The 19,761-nt window shown below is 39.1% G+C and overlaps 1 protein-coding gene across 1 annotated transcript in view; it reads left to right on the forward strand.

Moving 5' to 3' along the window:
- The window catches only part of FRMPD2 (FERM and PDZ domain containing 2), a gene marked incomplete at both ends in the record, with an annotated part of 60,697 nt that overhangs the window by 10,357 nt on the left and 30,579 nt on the right, over positions 1-19,761 (forward strand). The window contains 19 exons of the mRNA XM_080621965.1: positions 294-365; positions 1,011-1,185; positions 1,926-2,076; positions 2,174-2,312; positions 3,199-3,351; positions 5,578-5,763; positions 6,631-6,787; positions 9,313-9,523; positions 10,432-10,535; positions 11,532-11,630; positions 12,776-12,883; positions 13,030-13,146; positions 13,801-14,036; positions 14,605-14,709; positions 16,018-16,111; positions 16,615-16,700; positions 16,905-17,052; positions 18,112-18,326; positions 19,633-19,731. Of these exons, the coding sequence (XP_080478091.1) occupies positions 294-365; positions 1,011-1,185; positions 1,926-2,076; positions 2,174-2,312; positions 3,199-3,351; positions 5,578-5,763; positions 6,631-6,787; positions 9,313-9,523; positions 10,432-10,535; positions 11,532-11,630; positions 12,776-12,883; positions 13,030-13,146; positions 13,801-14,036; positions 14,605-14,709; positions 16,018-16,111; positions 16,615-16,700; positions 16,905-17,052; positions 18,112-18,326; positions 19,633-19,731 (2,655 nt within the window). The remainder of the gene's footprint in view (positions 1-293; positions 366-1,010; positions 1,186-1,925; positions 2,077-2,173; positions 2,313-3,198; positions 3,352-5,577; positions 5,764-6,630; positions 6,788-9,312; positions 9,524-10,431; positions 10,536-11,531; positions 11,631-12,775; positions 12,884-13,029; positions 13,147-13,800; positions 14,037-14,604; positions 14,710-16,017; positions 16,112-16,614; positions 16,701-16,904; positions 17,053-18,111; positions 18,327-19,632; positions 19,732-19,761) is intronic.

Below are 19,761 nucleotides of genomic sequence, written 5' to 3' on the forward strand. Positions count from 1 at the left end.
CTGTGGGTGTCATGAAAATAGGTGCCTTGAAATGGAAATGGATCTTGGTTAAGTGCCTTTACAGAAGAAAAGGCTTCAGCATGACCTTACACCTAATTAGACCCCAGAGAGCCCATACAGGAGAGACCCTAAACAGAGAGAAGTCTTCAGTCAGCATTTCCGTCTTATTAGACGCTGAAGTCAATTAGCTACAACATACAGACAAACAGAAATGGTTTTCATTGGTACTGGTGTTTGGAATCTTCATTATATTAAGGAAACATTTATTAAATTTCTAAATTGCCTCCTTACAGTTTTCAGGTCCAGAATTTGTTATTTTGTCTAGTGAACCACCAGTGACCTTACAGCTGCCTGGGTCAATTGTGGTAAGTATGAACATGAAGAATTTAGAACTAACCTGGTGATCCTTTAGTTGGGGCTTTTTGTAAGTTACATATGAGTCTTAACTCTTGTGCTTCTCCCAAACCAAGTGAGGGTTCCTGCAGAGGTATTGAACCTTGAAAGGAGGTCATTTAGTTTTCAGTGCTATGTATTTTTTTCTGTTGGTGTGAAATAGCCTAATTTATCCTTCTCAGCAAGGATGCTTGCTTTAACACAAGACTTTTTGAGATTAAGATTATACATTGTATATTAAGATTATACATTGTATAGATGCAATATGACATCTAGTGCCGACGTTTGGGACTCCTTCAATTTGCAGACACATCCTCTACCTTTTATTAAGATAAGGGAAAAGGCTGACAGCATACAGCAGTGAAAATGAGGGTGATTGTAGAATCTGAGTATGCTTGGCTGTTTTGTTGGGATTCCCTGGGTTTTAAAAAATTAGAAATGTTTGGGATATTAATCTGTGAGAAAGGAGGCAGGGAATAGTATTGTGTTGTGACCAACTCGATCCTCCATCAGGTTATGTAGAGACAGGAGACTAGGGGGCCTCAGCAATAAAATCCTGTGGAACTTGCATTGCTTGTACTTGACACTCATTCTTCATTTTTTTTACATGTTCTTAGACTAAAAAAGGGAAATCCTATTTGTCCCAAAGGGATCTCAATGTGATTCTACTCAATGGGCAGTGCCTTGAGGTGCAATGTGACATCAAGTCCAAGGCAAGAGATGTTTTCAACACTGTGGTGGCATATGCAAACTTGGTGGAACATTTCTACTTTGGCTTGGCTTACCTGAAAGGTAATGAAACATAGCTAACTAGAGCAACAGTTCTCCCCCTCAGTGCCTTTGTAGTCACTTTATTAATGAATTGCAACAAGTTCCTTTAAGGTCCTCAGGTGAAAGTAGATCCAAAGATTAAGCAAAAGTCAGGTATGTTGATTTAAACTGTACTGCAGAGGTGTAAAGTATGTCTACCCTAGGGACTCTGCATCAGCACGACTGTATTGTTATTATCCGATATTCTCATGCAGCAAAGGCTGTGTCCCAGCCTTGCACTGGAATAATATTGAGCCACATAGCTCCCTTAGAAATTCCAGGAAGCACTGTAATGGGGAAGGCTGACTGTTCCTAGATACAAACTGGAGTCGGCTCCGCTATTTCATCTACAAGACACACATCTCCCTAGCCCATTTCTGATAGTAAGCATAGCTGAGGCACTAAGAAGAAGCATACCTTGTGTGTAGGACATGAGGATTACAATGGTGAGCAGGATACAAACCCCATTGATTTTTGAGTAATTCCATAGACACCTCACCAATCCAGCATCAAACAATTGTAATCCTAAATTACACACTGTTATCCTAATTTCTCCATCAAAGAAGCAGTAAATTAAGCCATGATGCAGAGAAATAAATCTCAACTAACGTCCATGATCCCTTTTATTTTTTATTGCTAGTGATGCACTGAACAAAGACAGCAGAACTTTGAGCAACTGAAGTATCTCCAGATTTATCACAGAACCCAAAATCTCATTTCAGGTAAAGAATTCTTCTTTTTGGATGAGGAAACCAAACTCTACAAAGTGGCCCCAGATGGCTGGAATGACCAACCCAAGAAGAAAACATCCATCATTAATTTCACGCTCTTTCTAAGGATAAAATTCTTTGTCAATCACTTTAATATTATCCAGTAAGTGTATGGTTCTGCTGATGGCAGGAAAAACAGAAGCATTTAAGGTGACTGGTCAAGGCTTCCCCTGTGTTCCTAAACCTTCTTTATGTTCCAGGCATGGCTTGACAAGGCATCAGTTTTATCTTCAGCTTCGTAAAGATATTTTGGAGGAGCGATTGTATTGCAATGATGAGACTGCTCTGAAACTTGGTGCTTTGGCTTTGCAGGCAGAGCTTGGCAATTATGCTCCTGAGGTGTGGATAAGTAATACAATATTTCTCAGAAGTCTCTCTCAACAACTTTTGTTTGTCACCTAGAAAAAATGTAAAGAAGAAATGTAAAAAGCACATAATTTCAGCTAATTCCTTTAGTAATCACTTTTCAGATTCAATTTTAAAAGTTACAAAGTTTTCCTGATTAAAGAGCAATAATAAGCCAGATGAGTTTGGTAGGCAATATGGCAGAATGATGAAAGACTCTTGGTCCTTCATAATTAATAATATAGGCCAGAAACTCCAAAAATCTGTAGAAAAATTTCAACATAGGCACATCTTGGATGTGTAGAGGGGTTTAAAGATATTAGAAAACATGGAAGAAAAAACATAAACACTCCAGAATTCGCAGCTATTTTGTGTGTTGGCTCAGATCCACAACCTGCAAAGACAGATTACTGATGCTGTATCTGAACTAGTTATCCCAGTTTTAAAGTATACAGAAAATACCCATTCATGGTCTTTGCCATATCTTCAGTTATACAAATCAGTGTAGTTCTATTAATTGAACTCTGAGTGGTATGATCCATGTGGTTGGATCCATCCCTGCACTGGGTCTCCCCTTATAGTTTGTACTGAGGCAGCTGTAGCTGTCAGCTCCACATGCACAACTGCAGGCATGCACAATACATACAGTAGTGTGTACTTTAAGGACCTGGCTGAGCACAAGTACAAGAGGAACATTTGGCTGTCATGATACTACCTGCTGTTCCCCATCTTCTCTTAGGAAATGGCAACAGGGAGACTTCAACACATGGGTCACCCTGAAAATGGAAATGCACCAAATAAGAAAAGTCAAGAAAGAACAAAAAGCTCCTCTCTCTGTTTTTTTTTGGTTTTAATTTATTTTTTTTTTTTCCTCCCAAAGATGCATGGGAAAAGCTATTTTCGTGTTGAAGACTACATTCCAGCAAGCCGAATAGAGAAAATGACCCTGGCACATGTACAGAGGGAGCTTGCTAAATTACATCGTATGAATCGTTCCCTATTTGAGGATGAAGCTGAACTAGAATTTTTAAAGGTAACTTGCCATACCCCAAACACTTATTTATTTTGAGATAGAAAGCCCCTCTCTCTTTACACTGTCTTTTATTTCTTTCTTGTCTAATACAGTATATTTTAGATATGGTGAAAAAATTTGAACAGTCAATGAAAATCTATGAATGTCATTCTGCTGCAGATACTGCTCCTCTAAATAACTTCCATGACATTTTCATTGTAGGTTCCCTTTCACTGATAGTTTATAAAGGGTTAATACACATTTCAGTGTATTTTCAACATCCCAAGGGTTGATGCAAATTTTCAGCATGTTACCAACATGTCTGGGCTCCAGATGATTATAAATACACCTACTGAATGTATTAGGGATGATTATAAGCATGGGAATAAGCACTTTCTTGACTTGAAACTACAGCAGCTATTCAGCTACTTTCTAAACATGTAGTGTTTATTTGTTTAAAAATATCTATGAACTCTGGAAGGGAGGAAGGAGTTCTCTGAAGTATTTTCTCACATGACTCTTCCTCCAAGGCTCTAGACTGTCATGATGACTTGAGATATTTTTTTCTTTCCTGATTTCTCATTCTCCCCCAAACTTCCCTGCTTTCCATCAAATGAAAAATATCAGGGATCTGATAATGAATAAATATCAGTAGCCATTTAGATGCAGTGCCACATGTTTTTATTTGTAGCATAATTTTAGCTCAGTTGCTGTTTAATTATGTTAGTTCCTCATCCAACGTTGTCAGTGGAATTGAAGAAATAGATTGAAGCTTAGCCTGAATGACAGTCCCATCGTGCGTGGCAAATCCAATGAAGAAAAGCAGCTTTGTTAGTATCTGTTTCAATGAATAAGTTTGTAGAAGAAACCAACACATCATACAAAGTGAGAAAGCCCCCATGGCAAGAACATGCACATTTCAAATATAAAAAGGATTAAAAATTAAAACCCAGATTCAGCTAATAATTATAGGTGCCCTAGTTTTCAGGACCTAAACATTTGTGCTCTGGATGCTTTCTGAAAAACTTACTTTCTTTTATTTTTGATTGCTGAAAATCCCTTTTCATTACGGAAAGGTAATTTGACGATTCTACGTTAGCTTCTCCCACCCTCAAAAAAAAAAAAAGCTGTAGAATACACTTTTACTGATCTGCAGATCACAAAAGAGAACAGAAAACCCTCCTCATATTCCATAGTTCTGTAAAGGGTCTGAGTCATATTTTAACATTTTGTTGCCAAGTGGATGAGGTACAAAGGCTACAACCCAGAACCTCTGGGTGAGTTCCTCAGAGTATCCTCTGCACAGATAGATGGCAGGGGCACAAGCTGGCTTGTCAGTCCCTTGAAGTATACTCCTACTTAATGTTTTACCTAGCAATGGGCACTGTGCAAGAAAGAAGTGACACCTAAGGTCTGTTGCTATAAAGTCTGGCACCGAAAGGAATTCTGGGACAGTGAAATTCCCTCAAAAGTCACCACTATATCTGGGTGAGATAATTTAAGGGGAAAATTAGCAAACCCTCTAATTTAAGACCTTGGCAACAGAAATCTATAATGTCTGATTTTAAAAGATGATGGCCATGAAGGAATGGACATATGTACCTATATGGACATATATGTGAGATAGTTGCAGGCAGGGAGCTGTAGTGTCACTGTCCAGTTGTACGTCACTATTGGTGAAAGGAAACCACACAAGCCCATAAAAATCTCAGAGTAGCCCTTGCACCAAAATATTAGCAATTCTACTAAGACCATCATATTTGCTGTACTTCATGGTTTCTGGGTTTGCTCAGGAAAACAAAGACACAGAAAAGAAAATGGAATGAAACAAAGTTTAACAGTAGTCAAGCAGCACTAATCCTGCATGGATTTCTATTCAGAAATGCACACAAGTGCCAAGTAGCAGTAATGCTGAATACCTCAGTGGCAATGTAATGTTTAGATTATTGTGGAGGAAGGTATATATAATCCTCCTGCCTCTTCAAATGAGGTACGTGGGAAAGTGTTGCTTCAATTTTACGCATGGAAAATGAATGCATGTAATGGTGCTATGACATACCAAAGTAAAGGGATGATTCTTTGAGGCAGCAGATATGAAAATTTGGTAAGGGTTTTCAAAGGTTTCTTGACAGAGTGAAAGAATATTGAGTAAAGAGACTCAAAACCACTTCCTTTCCCAGGTACTTACCTTTTCTTCCCATGCCTGTTTTTGAGTAATGCTTGGTAAATGCACTTTTTCTCTACAAGGTGACTCAGCAACTTTCCGAATATGGAGTGTTATTCTACCGTGTGTCCCAAGAGAAGAAAGGAGCAGCAGGGGACATCATCCTGGGAATCTGTGCCAAAGGCATCATTGTTTATGAGGTTAAAAATCAAACAAGAATTGCCAGTTTAAGATTCCAGTGGCGTGAAACAGAGAGAATTTCAGCTCATGTGAGTTGGAACCAAGTGAATCTCTTTTCCACCCTACCACATTACTCCCCTTCTGCCTGTCACTTTGATAAATATTGCATTCAGAGCCAGAATTAGACTCATTCTGTACAAGCAAGTCCTTTTTGAAAACAGTCTAAAATCGAGGCTGGATGTGGATGTAGTTACCAAGACACCCAGCTCTTAGTGAGGTTTAGATCTGGAGGTTTTTTTGCCAAGGCTGGAGTCAAATTACTATGAAACTGAATAATCTGGTGTTGACTATTACAGAGACTATGTCAAATCTCTCTATGGCATATTCCCTATTCATTCGCATCTTCCCCTCTCCCAGTCAGGTCGTGGGATCACACCTCCGTCTTTCCAGATCTCATTGTTTCCATCCTCATCTCTTAGTATACTGATGCCTGTTAACAAACTGGTACTGGTGACAAGATTGTGACCCCTTCTAAATTGTATTTTGCCATCAGAGGTATATCAATCTACCATCATACAGCATAGGTGTCAAGCTGCATCACACATTTCCCAGCCTGCCTGCTCTCCCAGGATGGCCTTTCTGCCCCTTGAAGATATTTTTGGGTTTACATTAAATTGGTTTAATCATTTTAACATCTGTAAGGCCAAATTTTGCCAGTTCTATCAACCTGCTCTCAATGTGGTCAGTGTCCAAAGGCTCCTGGCTTTTGACATGGAGTAGAAGACAGCCACCTCAATAACAACTGCTGAATTTATGATAGGTATTTACTGTACTCAAAGGCATGAAACCAGGCATAAATACAACTGGACAAACCAACAAGATTATGTAAAATGAACTTTCAGTGCCTCACTGTAATGACTGATATATGAAGCAAGCTGTGTTTTTTATCTTTTTAGAGAAAAAAGTTCATGATTGAAAGCAGCTTCAGTGGCAAGAAACACACCTTCATTACTGATACAGCAAAGACATGTAAATATTTACTGGACCTCTGCTCTGCCCAGCACAAATTCAATGCACAGATGAATTCTAGGCAACTTCGGCAAACGTCATCAGGTGCGGTATAAATGCACTTTCCATTGTTTAGAATATAGGACAAAGTTAGCTATTAGGAAAAGTGCATTCAGTGAAGCTGAGAATTGGAACATGCCACATCAGTTTCACTGTGCTTCAGTTTCACATTTGCAGAATAGAAAATAATGTCTCCTACTCACTAGAAGTTAGAGGTATATAAGACTAATTTAGTCTCTGGACGAGAGTGGGCATGTGCAGGGGGTGGAGAGGGGTTCTCTGATGATAAAAACTATGTAGCTAAACCCAGATTAAAAAAAACCCCACAAACATGATTATACTTCCCTTCAGGAAATCTGCTGAGAATTCTGAAAAAACATATCAAGCTTACTCCAACTGTATCCTGAGAAATGTTGGTCAAAATGAATAAATACAGTAGTGCCCAGATGTGCTGGAGCTGAACTTAGTTAACTAGCCATCTTTGCATAAGACAGGGGTTCAGCTGTATGGTTCAGTCCCAGGTCAAAACCACTAAACCCAAGGCACATCAGTTATACTCACTCAACCATGTAGCTGCTAGCTGCTTTTATCTTTGATTTTGCTGTGTCTGTGGAAGATATGACTAATACCTCCTTACACTTCAGATTTACTAGTTTCTAAGATAAAGTTATGCTCAACCAGGGCAGTTACATAGCACTTCTTATCGTGAGGATCATTATAGGGAAACTGAGGCATATAAGAAAAAATAGCCTAAGCTGATAACTGTCGTCACTCTTGGCTTCAGTGGAGCAACATGAGTTTTCACTACCTCATCCACTGTTTTGAACAGAATCATTATCATTTACAACCACTGAGTATTTGACCCAGTGAGTCATAGCAGGAGAGTCAAGAGTCATGCCTTATCTGCTGGGATACTCCTTTCTCTAGTAAAACTGTAAAAGTGTAGGCAAAAAATGATATCATGGAATATAACAGGATGATTGATATATGGCTTCTTTCCCACTAAGATTATTTCATGAAAGTGAAATTCCACCTGTACATATTTGTTGCCATGGCAAAGGCATTAGGATGACATTTAGGTTCAAAGCATCTTTTGTTGCTTGGGCTCCTGTAGCTTCACACATAACTTAGTGGGACTGTGATCTGTAGCATACAAATGAGTGCTAACAGTGAATCTTAAAGTTTCCTGTGTCACATTTGCTTGTGGTAACGTATCTTAATAAAAATTACTACATTCCATATATGAAAGCTGAGAAAATTATGACCCAATTCTTGATTATAAGCCCCTTCCAACCACTGAAAAAGCCAGACTTACACAAGCCATGTGACTGCAGGTTCTGAGGTTTGATATGCGCTTGCTGTCCCAGAAATAAAGGCTTTGTGAAGGCAATGACAGACAGTAGTTCAAAATGCTGCCTTAGTCACCATTGTGGGGCTGTAAGACATTCTAAGGCTCTTTCTTCGTGAAGGAAACTTGCTTCTGCTGCACTCTTCAAATGTACAAGTCACCATCTCTCCAAAAATTGCTAGCAACCCCCTACTTTAAAATTATCGTGGCAACTCTCAGACTGCGCTCATATTGTAGACAGTTAAGCCTTCTGATGCCTCAACAAATGCCCCCTGAACAAAGCCACTGAGGAAAGAGGGAGCCTCGGTTTAATGCCTCACAGCAGCATTCTGGAAAGTTGCATTCAGGCTAACACTTGTTAGGAAAAGACATGGCAGGTCAGCTGTCATGTATAAGCACAATTAAAGCCTATATTTCTGCTAACCTATACCAAGCTTGTTTTACTTTCCAACATCCCTCCTATTGCCTACTGTTCCTCTCTCCTTCAAATCCCCTGTCCAGCCCACCAGCTGAGAACCTAAATAAATTAACAATCCCTCCCCCAGCACTATCTGGTTTCAGGGAAATTAAATCTTTTGAGAGGATAGATTCGTATATAGCAGAGCCCAGATGTCATTAAGCAAGTAGTAGATTTCACACAGAGGTGGAAAATTGGATAGAAAGCACTGCCATCAATATGGCCCCTTACTCAACTTCACTTGTGCAAATCACTCAGAGCAAATCGCCAGCTCCTCGGCCCCTCTCTGAACTTAAGAGAGCATGTGTTACTGTAGCTCCTGTCTTTTCAGATACACATATGTCAGAGTGGTGTCCTGTCCATGAAGGACAGGAAATTACCAACCTGGCTAATTCACTCTCTGACAGTTGGGTATTTCTCCATACACTGAACATTTCCAAAGTATGCTTTACAGAGATATTCAGGTTTAAATTATACAGGGTTGTAAATTTCATCTCTGTAGAAAGTGAATCTGCAGTATAATTCATAGAAATGAAATCTAAATACAACATATACTTTCTATGACAGAAATTATTTGGAAACCCGTTCTACTCTCTCCAAGGCCTAGGTATTCCCAAGGATACCAGAACAAATATATCTATGGTGCTAAGCTTTTTTGCTGGCATTTTCTAAAGGTTAGACAGAAAGTGCCTTTGAGCTTAAAAAGATGGGAAATTATCAGTGGATTTATCTCTCCTTCCTCCCTCTCTCTCCCTTCTTATTTAGAGGAAAGTAAATTTGTGGAAATAGACAAATCAAATTCTGCATATGCAGCTCAGCATGAACACCTTGCCCTGATTCAGAGATTGTCTCGTTCAGAGAATGTGCTCTATGGAGCAAACCTGGAAAACCTTTCTGCTGGGATGATGAGCAAATCTTGCGATAACCTCAGTGCGGAAACCAACAAGAGAACTAGACACAAAAGCAATATCGGCAGGTGGGTTTGCTTTTTCCTCTAAACATGTATAAGAATACTCAGTCATAGATGATCATTGCTGTGAGGCAGACAGGTTTTTTTGCAGCCTTTATTGTGGGTCACACCAAAAGGCCTGGGGTTCCGTGGTGCCAGCAGTATAGCAAACACAGGGGGGAAGCTAATCCTTTAACAGAGAGCTTCAAAAAGAATGACATTTAAATTTGTACTAGACTCAGGAATGAACCACTTACTGGGTTATGGAGAGGAATAAAAATAAGGGAGAATAAAATAAAATAAAATAAAAATCTTTAGTGTCTGTATCTTCTCTGGAAATGGCAGTATGTGAACTGAATGCACATTGGAAGCTGGTTTTGAGCAGGTCTTGCCTAATTGATTCCTCCTTGTCTAAAGGTGCAAATCACAGAGAACAGCGTAAGAACTTCTCCCTTTTCATTTGCATTGGTACATTCACCAGTGTAGGCGGTTACTATAGCTGCACACAGTCTCAAGGCCTTTGATGAGTTCTAGTTTCTTTTAGAATACTGAGTTAGAATAGAGCCAAGAAGAACATGAACTACTAGGAAAAGTTTCAGACAAGATTTTGTTTAAATGGACAACAGGGCTAAAAGAATCATGCTGAGACTATGCTCTGTTTTCCTGATGCCTGCACCCAGCTCAAAGAAAAACACAAGGCAAAATCAGTCGTGATGTGAGCGGTCTAATGGCAGCTGTTATTTGGAAGCTAATGCTGGCAAGGATAGACTACCTCTACTCTACAATGAAATGTGGCCCAGAAATCAGAATAATCATTGAAAGGCTATAAAGACATGTGTTCCCAACTTGACTCTGATAGACTAATGACAATGAGGAGTGCTAAATACCATTGCTGATTTGTTCCTTTAATGAGGTCTTTACCTCCTGCCATGCAGATCCACATCAGGACTATCCCAATCAGAAATGAACATCAATTTGAATGGAAAGCAAAGGAGTTATGACTACCTGTCTATCCATTCAACTCAGAACACAATCAGTGGTGAGTATAATAATCATAGAGACAGTACCCTGCCATGTTATTGTTTTAATAGCAGACGACCGAAATATATTCTACTTACAGATTAAAGAATATCCTTTTGCACTTCTAGTCCTGGCAATTAACCCAGACTTTAGCAAGACAAGCTCTTTTCTTCCCTTTCACACCTGCTTTCCTTCAGGATTAGTGGTAGGGGACTTAATGATATAATTACTCTTACAATGGTGCCTAACGCTCTTCAGAGACATGGTTCAGTATACCCAGGACTCTCGCATGAGGCAATACCCCGATGCTCAGAGGTCATAATTTGATTTGCAATTAAGATCTACAACCCAATAAATAATGTATGAGATGACATAGGCTCCAGGTCCTTCCTCTGTTCTTGCATTTGTATGACACTAACTAGAATAAGATTTGGACACCTAGTTGTCTAACATTGCATGCACAAGTGAGGAGATGTATGAAATACAAAGCTATGATTATTTGTTTGGCCCATTTTAAAATTAGAACTGTATTTCGGACATGCTGTGGCAATTGCACAATATTAAGTAGTGTTAACACTACAAAAGTCACCATCCTAATCAGTACTGATTGGATTTCACCTACAGAGACAAAAGTGCCCTCAGGGACAAAGGCTAGAGTTTCCGAAGGAATCCATAGGAGATTTTGTCTCCAAATCACCCTCATGTTCAATGGGCACTACAAGCCTGTCTCTTTAGATGTCCTAATCTTAAAACTATTGCAGATAAATGCATAGTCTCCCAGGAAGGAGCATTATAGGAAGAGCTTACACAGCTAGTGTACGTACGCTTTTCTAAAGAATACAAATTTTTAGACACTTGTTTGAGCTTCCTTCGAATTATACTGTTTCAGAAGTGATGCTAATGTTGAAAAGGACAAAATATATTTTTAATTTTGAAGCCCCAGTTTTTCATACTATATGAATCTATTGTGTCCCTGCATTAATCTGCATTTATTCTAGCTGTTTTGTTTCTGCAGCACCTGGATCACCAGCCATCCAAAAGGAAGTTTTACTAAGTGGTCTAGAAAGGGAAATAATTTGCGTCAACCTAAAACGTGACCCTAAGAATGGATTTGGTAAGTAAGGAACACGAATGTTGCTTTTGTTACTAAGACTTTCAGATCCTGGTGCTAACGCTGATAGTTGCTGACTCAACCTGGCCAACACTGTAACCTTCTTCACCTCATTTATTCTTATAGAATAAAACTACCAGTCTTTGTGAAGGACTTAGAATTTCTGAGACTGAAAAGGACTAAGCACATAAATCAAGACCACAATTTTTTCAGAGGATTAACTAAGGCCACAGAGGTCAAGGGGACCAAGTGCTGAGTACAATGAAAGGAACAAGGGTCTATTTTTGTATCTGAAATGCAAGCTCAGTGATTTTATTTATCTTAGACATTACACAGGGGGAGATCATGTTCTGCAAACCTTTCAGGTATTGCCTGTGGAAGTGCAAAATGTGTACACAGGCTTAACATTAATGTTTCCTGACTTTTGGATTCTTATTCAGATAAGATTTTTTGTTATATAAGACACTATTGCACTCTATCCTGTTCTTGTGGATAAGTTCAGAGGACCATCATGTCTCACAGCTGATCATTAATACAATTAAACATCAAGTTTCTAAATGATGCATGTCTGTGTGGGATATCCTCATCCCAAACCCAACTATGCTACCAGAAAGAAGAATATTTCCTGCAATAAGCAGAATATTCTGAACTAGGATAGTGAAACTGAACTCCTTGACAACAGATTTAATTTTCTTAGATATGCCTTACATTTCCATTAGAAATTTACATGGCCCACCTGACAGGCCCTACACATGATGCAGAAAAATGTTTGAATTTCTTAAATGAGCTTTTATACCATTTTACTCCTGCAGGTGTTAAATACTAAGGTCCACATACAAGATTTTATGACTCTTTTAAGAAAGTAGCTGGAATCTTTGAAAGTCCCATACTGGGAAAGTATTCTTATTGAGAAGTTATATTTACATAGCCACCAAAGTCACCAGCACACTTTAGTTATAATATAATACAAATTTAAAGCTCTTCCAAATCAAGACCTTTTTTTACCTGATTTGCAAATGCCATGTAAATCAGAGCTCCCCATTCTCCAGACCATGTATAAAACTTAAGCCATTAGAGCAAGAGCTTTTTATGCTTCTTTTCTAATACTGCCAAAGTCTCTGCATTCTCATGCTATCTCATTTTTGCAGGTTTTGTAATTATTGGAGGAGAAAATGTAGGAAAATTAGACCTCGGTATCTTTATCGCTTCAATTATCCCTGGGGGACCTGCAGACAGAGCTGGAAATATCAAACCAGGTCATTGTCCTTAGTTTTTAATTAGAATTAAAATACTTTCATGGTTTAAAGTTAGCTATTCTGGATTTATTTTTCTATTTAGATTTCCTTTGTCTTGGTTTTATCCTTGTGTTCTCTTTTTTGGTTGGGTTTTTTTTTTTTTTAAGGAGGACGACTCATCTCTGTGAATAATACTAGTCTTGAGGGTGTTTCATTTAATACTGCAGTTAAAATCATACAGAATTCTCCTGATGAAGTGGAGCTCATCATCTCTCAACCCAAAGGTATGAAGGCAAATGCCTTTCCTGCCTATGGAATGCTAATAGTTAACTCAGGACGCTGGTATTTATTAGGCACTGGGATGTAGTAGAACTTTCTTCCTGCTCAGTGCCTGTCATAATAACCATAGTCCAGCAGTGGAAACAGCCAGCTTCTAGTAGGTATCAAGTGATCTCTGTTCTACAGTCAGTGTGAAAACATCTATTATTGGCTGCTTTGCTGAATACCAAGGGATTTTTTTCATTTCTTTCTCTCATAGAGAAACAGTCCTCTGCAATGATAAAGCAAACACATTTCTCCATATTCATAATAACGCTCCACTTTACAATGACCGACTCATTTTATATATCAAGTGATCTCTGTTCTACAGTCAGTGTGAAAACATCTATTATTGGCTGCTTTGCTGAATACCAAGGGATTTTTTTCATTTCTTTCTCTCATAGAGAAACAGTCCTCTGCAATGATAAAGCAAACACATTTCTCCATATTCATAATAACGCTCCACTTTACAATGACCGACTCATTTTATAGATCTGATTTCACAACCAGCTGGTGTAGGAAGTTATTTTGCTCTCCTGTGCTGAGGTATAATAATATTTGCCTTCAAGTTTACTTACTGTATGCATTCAGCAATGCGTTATTTTGCTATGCCTTTACAGACATATGTGAAGAAGGACTAAATGAAGAAAAGAATCTATCAAGAGGAAACAGCACTAGTGGATCTGAGATCTCTTGTGCAGACAACAGGAGAAAAAAGATTCAGGATTGTCATACAGCCCTCCCCAAAGAACAGGACACAAATGTAGATGAACTTGAGAAGGCCCTTTCCTGGAGTTTAGTACAAAATTTGGGTTCTAGGATTCCAGTTCCTTCAGCTGATAGCCTGGATGTGGAGGTAACTGAGATTTTGATGCAGTTCAGTACTATTATGCCCAGTATGTGTCTTAACAACATGCCAGCTTGTTGTTAAGAATAGAAGGTAACCAAGAAATTAAAAAAAATTAGTAAAGGAGAAAGAAAACCTTGGAAGATGTTGCTTGCTAAATTCCATTGGAAATGTCAAGATGATAGGCATGTCTAGAATATGCGAAAGAAAATAGGGAAACTGTTCCAAAAAATGTTATTAAAAATTCTCCTCCCTTTTCCAGTGAGGGTACAAAATTTTGATTGTTTCCTTGCATTCTCTTAAGTTTTCAACCTGACAGAGAACAGCAACAATTTGTGTCTAGTTTTCTACTATTAGACAACCTCCCCATTACTCAGCATATGCACATTTAGATTATATTTTGAGAAACATTACTGTAAGCTTGAAATAGTGTCAGAGATATAAATGTTACTGCTCCAGGCTTACAGTGTCAGCAGGATTAAACCCTTCTGGGAACTCTTTCTCCTTTTTGTTCTTCGTTACCCTCCTTTTTTATTGAGATGCTGCACTCTCATTACTGTTTATATTTTTGAGACAGGAAGTTGATTCTTCGCACTTACCATCTCCATCTGAAACTAACTCAAAGGAAACTTATACTGTGGAGCTCATTAAAGAAGATGGAACTTTTGGAATCAGTGTGACTGCAAGTGTTACTGTTAATCTTTCAGTGTGTCTGTCAAACTGTTAATGACCAAGGAACACATAGGGAAGTGTATTTATGTGGAACAGAGATAGGAGATAGGCTGATGATAAAAGATGTTCTCATGGCACATTTCAAACCTGAGTGTCCAATTGACTGTCTGAGAAAGCATAAAGTACATGCTCTGCTCATTCCCCAGTTGTTGCCTGCAGAAGTGTGCCGGCCTAAAGCACGTGGCAGCACAAACATTTTTCAACCTTACTCAGTCTGAGAACAAGACCTGCCACTGAATGTTGAGTTTGGTCAGCAAGGGATATTGCCAGGGCTTCTAGAAAATGCAGCAATTCAAGAATTCTCCAAGTTGTGACAGGTTTTGCTGCTCCCCTAGAGCTCTTGGAGCTCAAAGGCTGTGTCTGTGCAAGCAGGTTTTACAGGACCATGGCATGGGATCAAGCAGTGGCCCTCAAGCACTGTTTAACTGTTGACAGCCCTCAATAGGGCTTTGGCCTGTGCCTCAACAAGTAGAGTAATGGAAGCCATCCCATGCTAAAAGTTTAGCTTGTGGACTCAAGCATGGTATCATGCTTCTTACTCTGGAGGCCAGAGAAAGGGCCATGGCCAATTTTATTTCCCAATATAAGGAAATACAGTTGACTGTATATTCAGAGGACCAGAGAAGGCAGCAGCAAAAACCATTTGCCACCTTTGAATAATGATTCCTTGTCGTGGCTATTGAAGTTGAGTTTATCCTTCCAGGCTGAGACATCTTTACAGTCTTTGTTGAAATGGAGTTGGAAGCAACAGCCATTTCATTGCCTGCAGGAGAAATTGAGGGCTGCTTTTTCATCTAAATTTTGCCAGGGCATGCAGATGGGCAGAACATGATTCTTGGATTAATCTGGTATTCCTCTGAGCTGTAGGCTCTCACATGGCTGCACAAGTTCAGGTCCATGCTTTATGTATTATCTGTAACATTAATAATAACTGAATGGATATTGCATAGCATGGAATCTGGGCTAGTGACTGACTGAAAGATGCAACACCTTCTTTATGTCAGCACAGGGAAAAAATTTAGTAAATGTTTTTATATAGCCAAGTGGAAATGCATTGCATTTTCCTGAGAAAAAAACAAAATTACTGCCTAGGGAAGTATATTGCAACTAGATGGGACTTTGGAGTAACATCCTCTTTTCCTTTTTTTCCTATATTTATATAAAATGTAATTCCTGAAGTAGTTGTTTTGCAATGCATGTGTAAATTGCTTTGATTTTATCATGTAAAGACTCTAATCTGTAGGTATATGTTTTGCAGGGTGGAATTAACACTAGCGTACGTCACGGTGGGATATATGTGAAGTCAATTATTCCCACAGGACCAGCTGATAAGGATGGGCAAATAAAGATAGGTAACATGTCTGTCAAGGAAACTCTGGGCTGCAGAAGTCAATGTAGTGAGGAATGCTTGCCATAGGGACAATGAAACCCATTTGGGATCGGAGATCATACTACTGTGAAACGTAATATGTAGACCATTATTCGTCAGCCAGTCACAATACTAACTATAGATATCCCATGTTAAAAACAGGAGCCTCATACCAACATTGTACAGTTACTCTATGTAGCTGCACATCAGGCTACTGACTTTGACATCTACTTTCAGAAGCTGCTATGATAGCCAGATACTATCCCTGTATTTTACTTACAGAATATGCTGGTATGTTTTAAGTGCTAGGTATAGAATGCTGTACAACAAGCAGTATTGCTTGCATACAAAGTAGTATAATTTGACACATGTAAGCATGAAAGTCTGTTGCATCATGGGTAGCCTCAAGGTTTACACCCACTGAACTTAAACATCAAAGCAACTTGAACCCTTTTTTGTTTGCTTTTTTGTTTTGTTTTGCCTCAGGTGATCGTCTCCTGGAAGTAGATGGCATCAGCCTCTGTGGCATCACTCACAAACAAGCTGTGGAACACCTGAAGAAGTCTGGCCAGGTTTGTACAACAGCAAAGCTCAATAAGATACCCAGTAGACTAAACTGCATTTAATATGAAGCACAGTAGCAAAGCTGGGCCAAGAGAAACTCCACACACACACACACTCCTCCATCCAACCATCTTATGAAAGCAAAAGTAAAAAGAAAAGACTTAGGGCTCACTGTGTACTGTGTAACTAGAACCTGATCATCATTATTTTAGATTGTCAAGCTGGTTCTAGAACGGGGAAACTACCAATCAGCAGAGCCATGCCTGACTGCTAATGAGAGAAAGGAGGACCAATGTGCAGTTGTTTCTGTAGCAACATCCTTCACAGATGATATCAAGGACTACTGCTTTTTGATAGATGGTGAGTGATAAAAAAAAAGAGATCTCAGGGTAACTTCTTACAGTGTGCAAGAAAGGAATGAATGAAAATGATCCGATGAAATTTCTGTGGGTTAGAAGGAAAACTGCATGTTGAATACACATATAATGTGCAATGTTAATGGCATTATAAAAAATCAATCCCAAACAAAATATTTCTGATGTACTTAGAGTTATAGTTGCTACATATAACTGAATTTATTTTAGGCATAAATACTGTACTGACATGAGCTGGGGCTGGCAGGGGACATCCCTGTCTGTACTCTGTAGCACCATTGGACATGAAGCAGCTGTGTTGATGTTGCTAGGTTGGTACCCAAAGAAAGCACCGCCGGCACAACTGCTGATGCTATGTCAGTGATGAAGCCAGGGTGAACTGCTGTCCCAGGAACAGGACTGGAGAGTGCCATCACTTTGTTTCTTAAAAGCAGAAGATTCAGAGATCACTCTCACTGCATTTAGCCAACAAATAAATGCTGTTTCTTTTACTGTAAGGCTGTCTCATAAACACCATGCTTTCTCATGGGGCATACTTCTCTACATTATCCCTAGCAGAATGGGGTTCAGCTGCAAGTATTGTATTTGGAAAAAGTCCGATCTCTTGTTCTTGTCTGGGAAGAGCAGTAAATTTTATTCTAGGTTATGCTGGTTACGGCAGGACCCAAACTAATATCAGGTATCAACACAGTAGTAAGATATACCCAACATTACAGAAAGAATGTCAGAAAAGAATAGCATTTGGACCTTTCTGTTGGCACAAAAGGCTTCTTGGTGTATGAGCTCGTACCAGATGGCATAAAGTCTGTGAAGACATGGTGAAATAGAATCTGGTTATCCACATTCTACCTGTGCTATTTCAAGGGCTCACATAAGTTAAAGCAATACCAAACCCTTCTTTTGCCATTATTACCAGTAGATATACTTCTGCAGGACACAAGGAAAAGGACTGCTGAAGGTATAATTTACATCAGCGGCATATGTGGGATTCTATGATTCTATATGCTATATCTCCCACTCTTTTTCTAATCCCCACTTTGAACAGATAATATATTTGAAGTCAAATTGACAAAGAATTCGGGAGGCCTCGGCTTTAGTGTTCTGCAAATGGAAGGAGATGGTTGTGAACACCTCGGAGGATCTATCATCAGGATTAAAAGACTGTTTCCAGCGCAGCCAGCTGAAGAGAATGGCAAAATTGAAGTCGGAGACATCATTTTAGCTGTGAATGGGAAACCTATTCAAGGACTCTTGTATCAGGTACTGGTACTGGTACTGATACTCTTGTATCAGTACTGCCTGGGCAATACTATCCCTGGAACTCCAGATGGGTAACATGATAATAAGGACAATGGGGTGAAACTGCATTAGAACTTAATTATTATCAGAGGGAGTCAGAATTAGCATATAGTTAATCTGATTTCTATGTAGGATTCTTCTCTACAATTCTTAAGGAGAATACCCTGACAGAATTTCTTTGTTATTTAATTTATAACTTTCTACTATTGATGCACAAAGTCTATTGTCAGATGCACACTAGTTGTTAATTAGTTGGAATCTTTATTGCTGTTCTGCATAGCTGGAACATTTTTTCCCCGTGGTCATTTGTGCTTTGTAATGTCATGCCCCAGATTCAAATCTCTACCAGGTGAGCTCAGTCCAGTTCAACTTTCTTTCTGAGAATAAGAAATTATTTCTATGAATAAATTAAATGGTAAGAAAGGACTACATGTGGATTTATTTTGTTCATTGTAAACTGTTTACCTTATGAAAAATGCCCCTTTTGTATGTGAATATGCATATACCAATAGATAAGGTTGGTAACAAGCAGAAATGTATAAATCATGCTATTTTGAATGGCACGTCACCTGCATCATTAAATAGCTGGGGCAAAAGGCAAGGTGCTGTAAGTCCCAGACACCTGGAGAGCTGCTGTAATTGTACTCCATTTTTCTGTTTTTTTTTCTTACCTGGAGATTGTCCCTTTCCAGCACTGTCTTGCTTTCTGACATACAGCCTTTTTAATCCGTTTGTGCAGAGGGACAGACAGGGTGTTTTTGCCTAAAGCATTACTCCCCCTTCCCCCACCCCCCCCATATTAAGTATTTCATCTCTCACTTTAGCTGAAAGCTGAATGCCAGTGAAGAGATATCATGTCAAGGAGGGGCTTTGAGAAAGTCTCCCTTTGTTTATGTCAATATGGCAGTCTGTGGAGGTGCGCTGATACAACTGACAGAAGATGTGTCACTGCCACATGCAATTTGAATGAATTTGCCTGAAAATCCTGTTTTCTTCAAGAAAAGAATTTAAACCTACGTGTTTATTGGTGGAACAAAAATATGTAAATACAACTGACTTGACTTTAGATACACACTCACATAAAAACTGTGGTCCACTTATATGACAATCATACAGTGGTGAATTTTGTCCCCCAGACACAACTGAGAGAGACAATTGCTAGGAATTGGGCATTCACTATAAAAATTGTCTCCATCCCAGTTGGTAAATTGACATGCACGAAAGACTGTGTTCCATAAGAAAGATAATATTCCTTCTTCCTGCTTAGGATGTCTTGCACTTGTTGAGAGGAGCTCCTTCCGAAGTCATACTACTACTTTGCAGACCACCAAAAGGTGTTCTTCCAGAAATAGAGCAGAGTGCCATGGTAAGGCAAAGCCTCTATCAGTAAGCTTGT

The sequence above is a fragment of the Psittacula echo genome (assembly GCF_963264785.1).
Source record: "Psittacula echo genome assembly, chromosome: 6".
NCBI lineage: Eukaryota > Metazoa > Chordata > Aves > Psittaciformes > Psittacidae > Psittacula > Psittacula echo.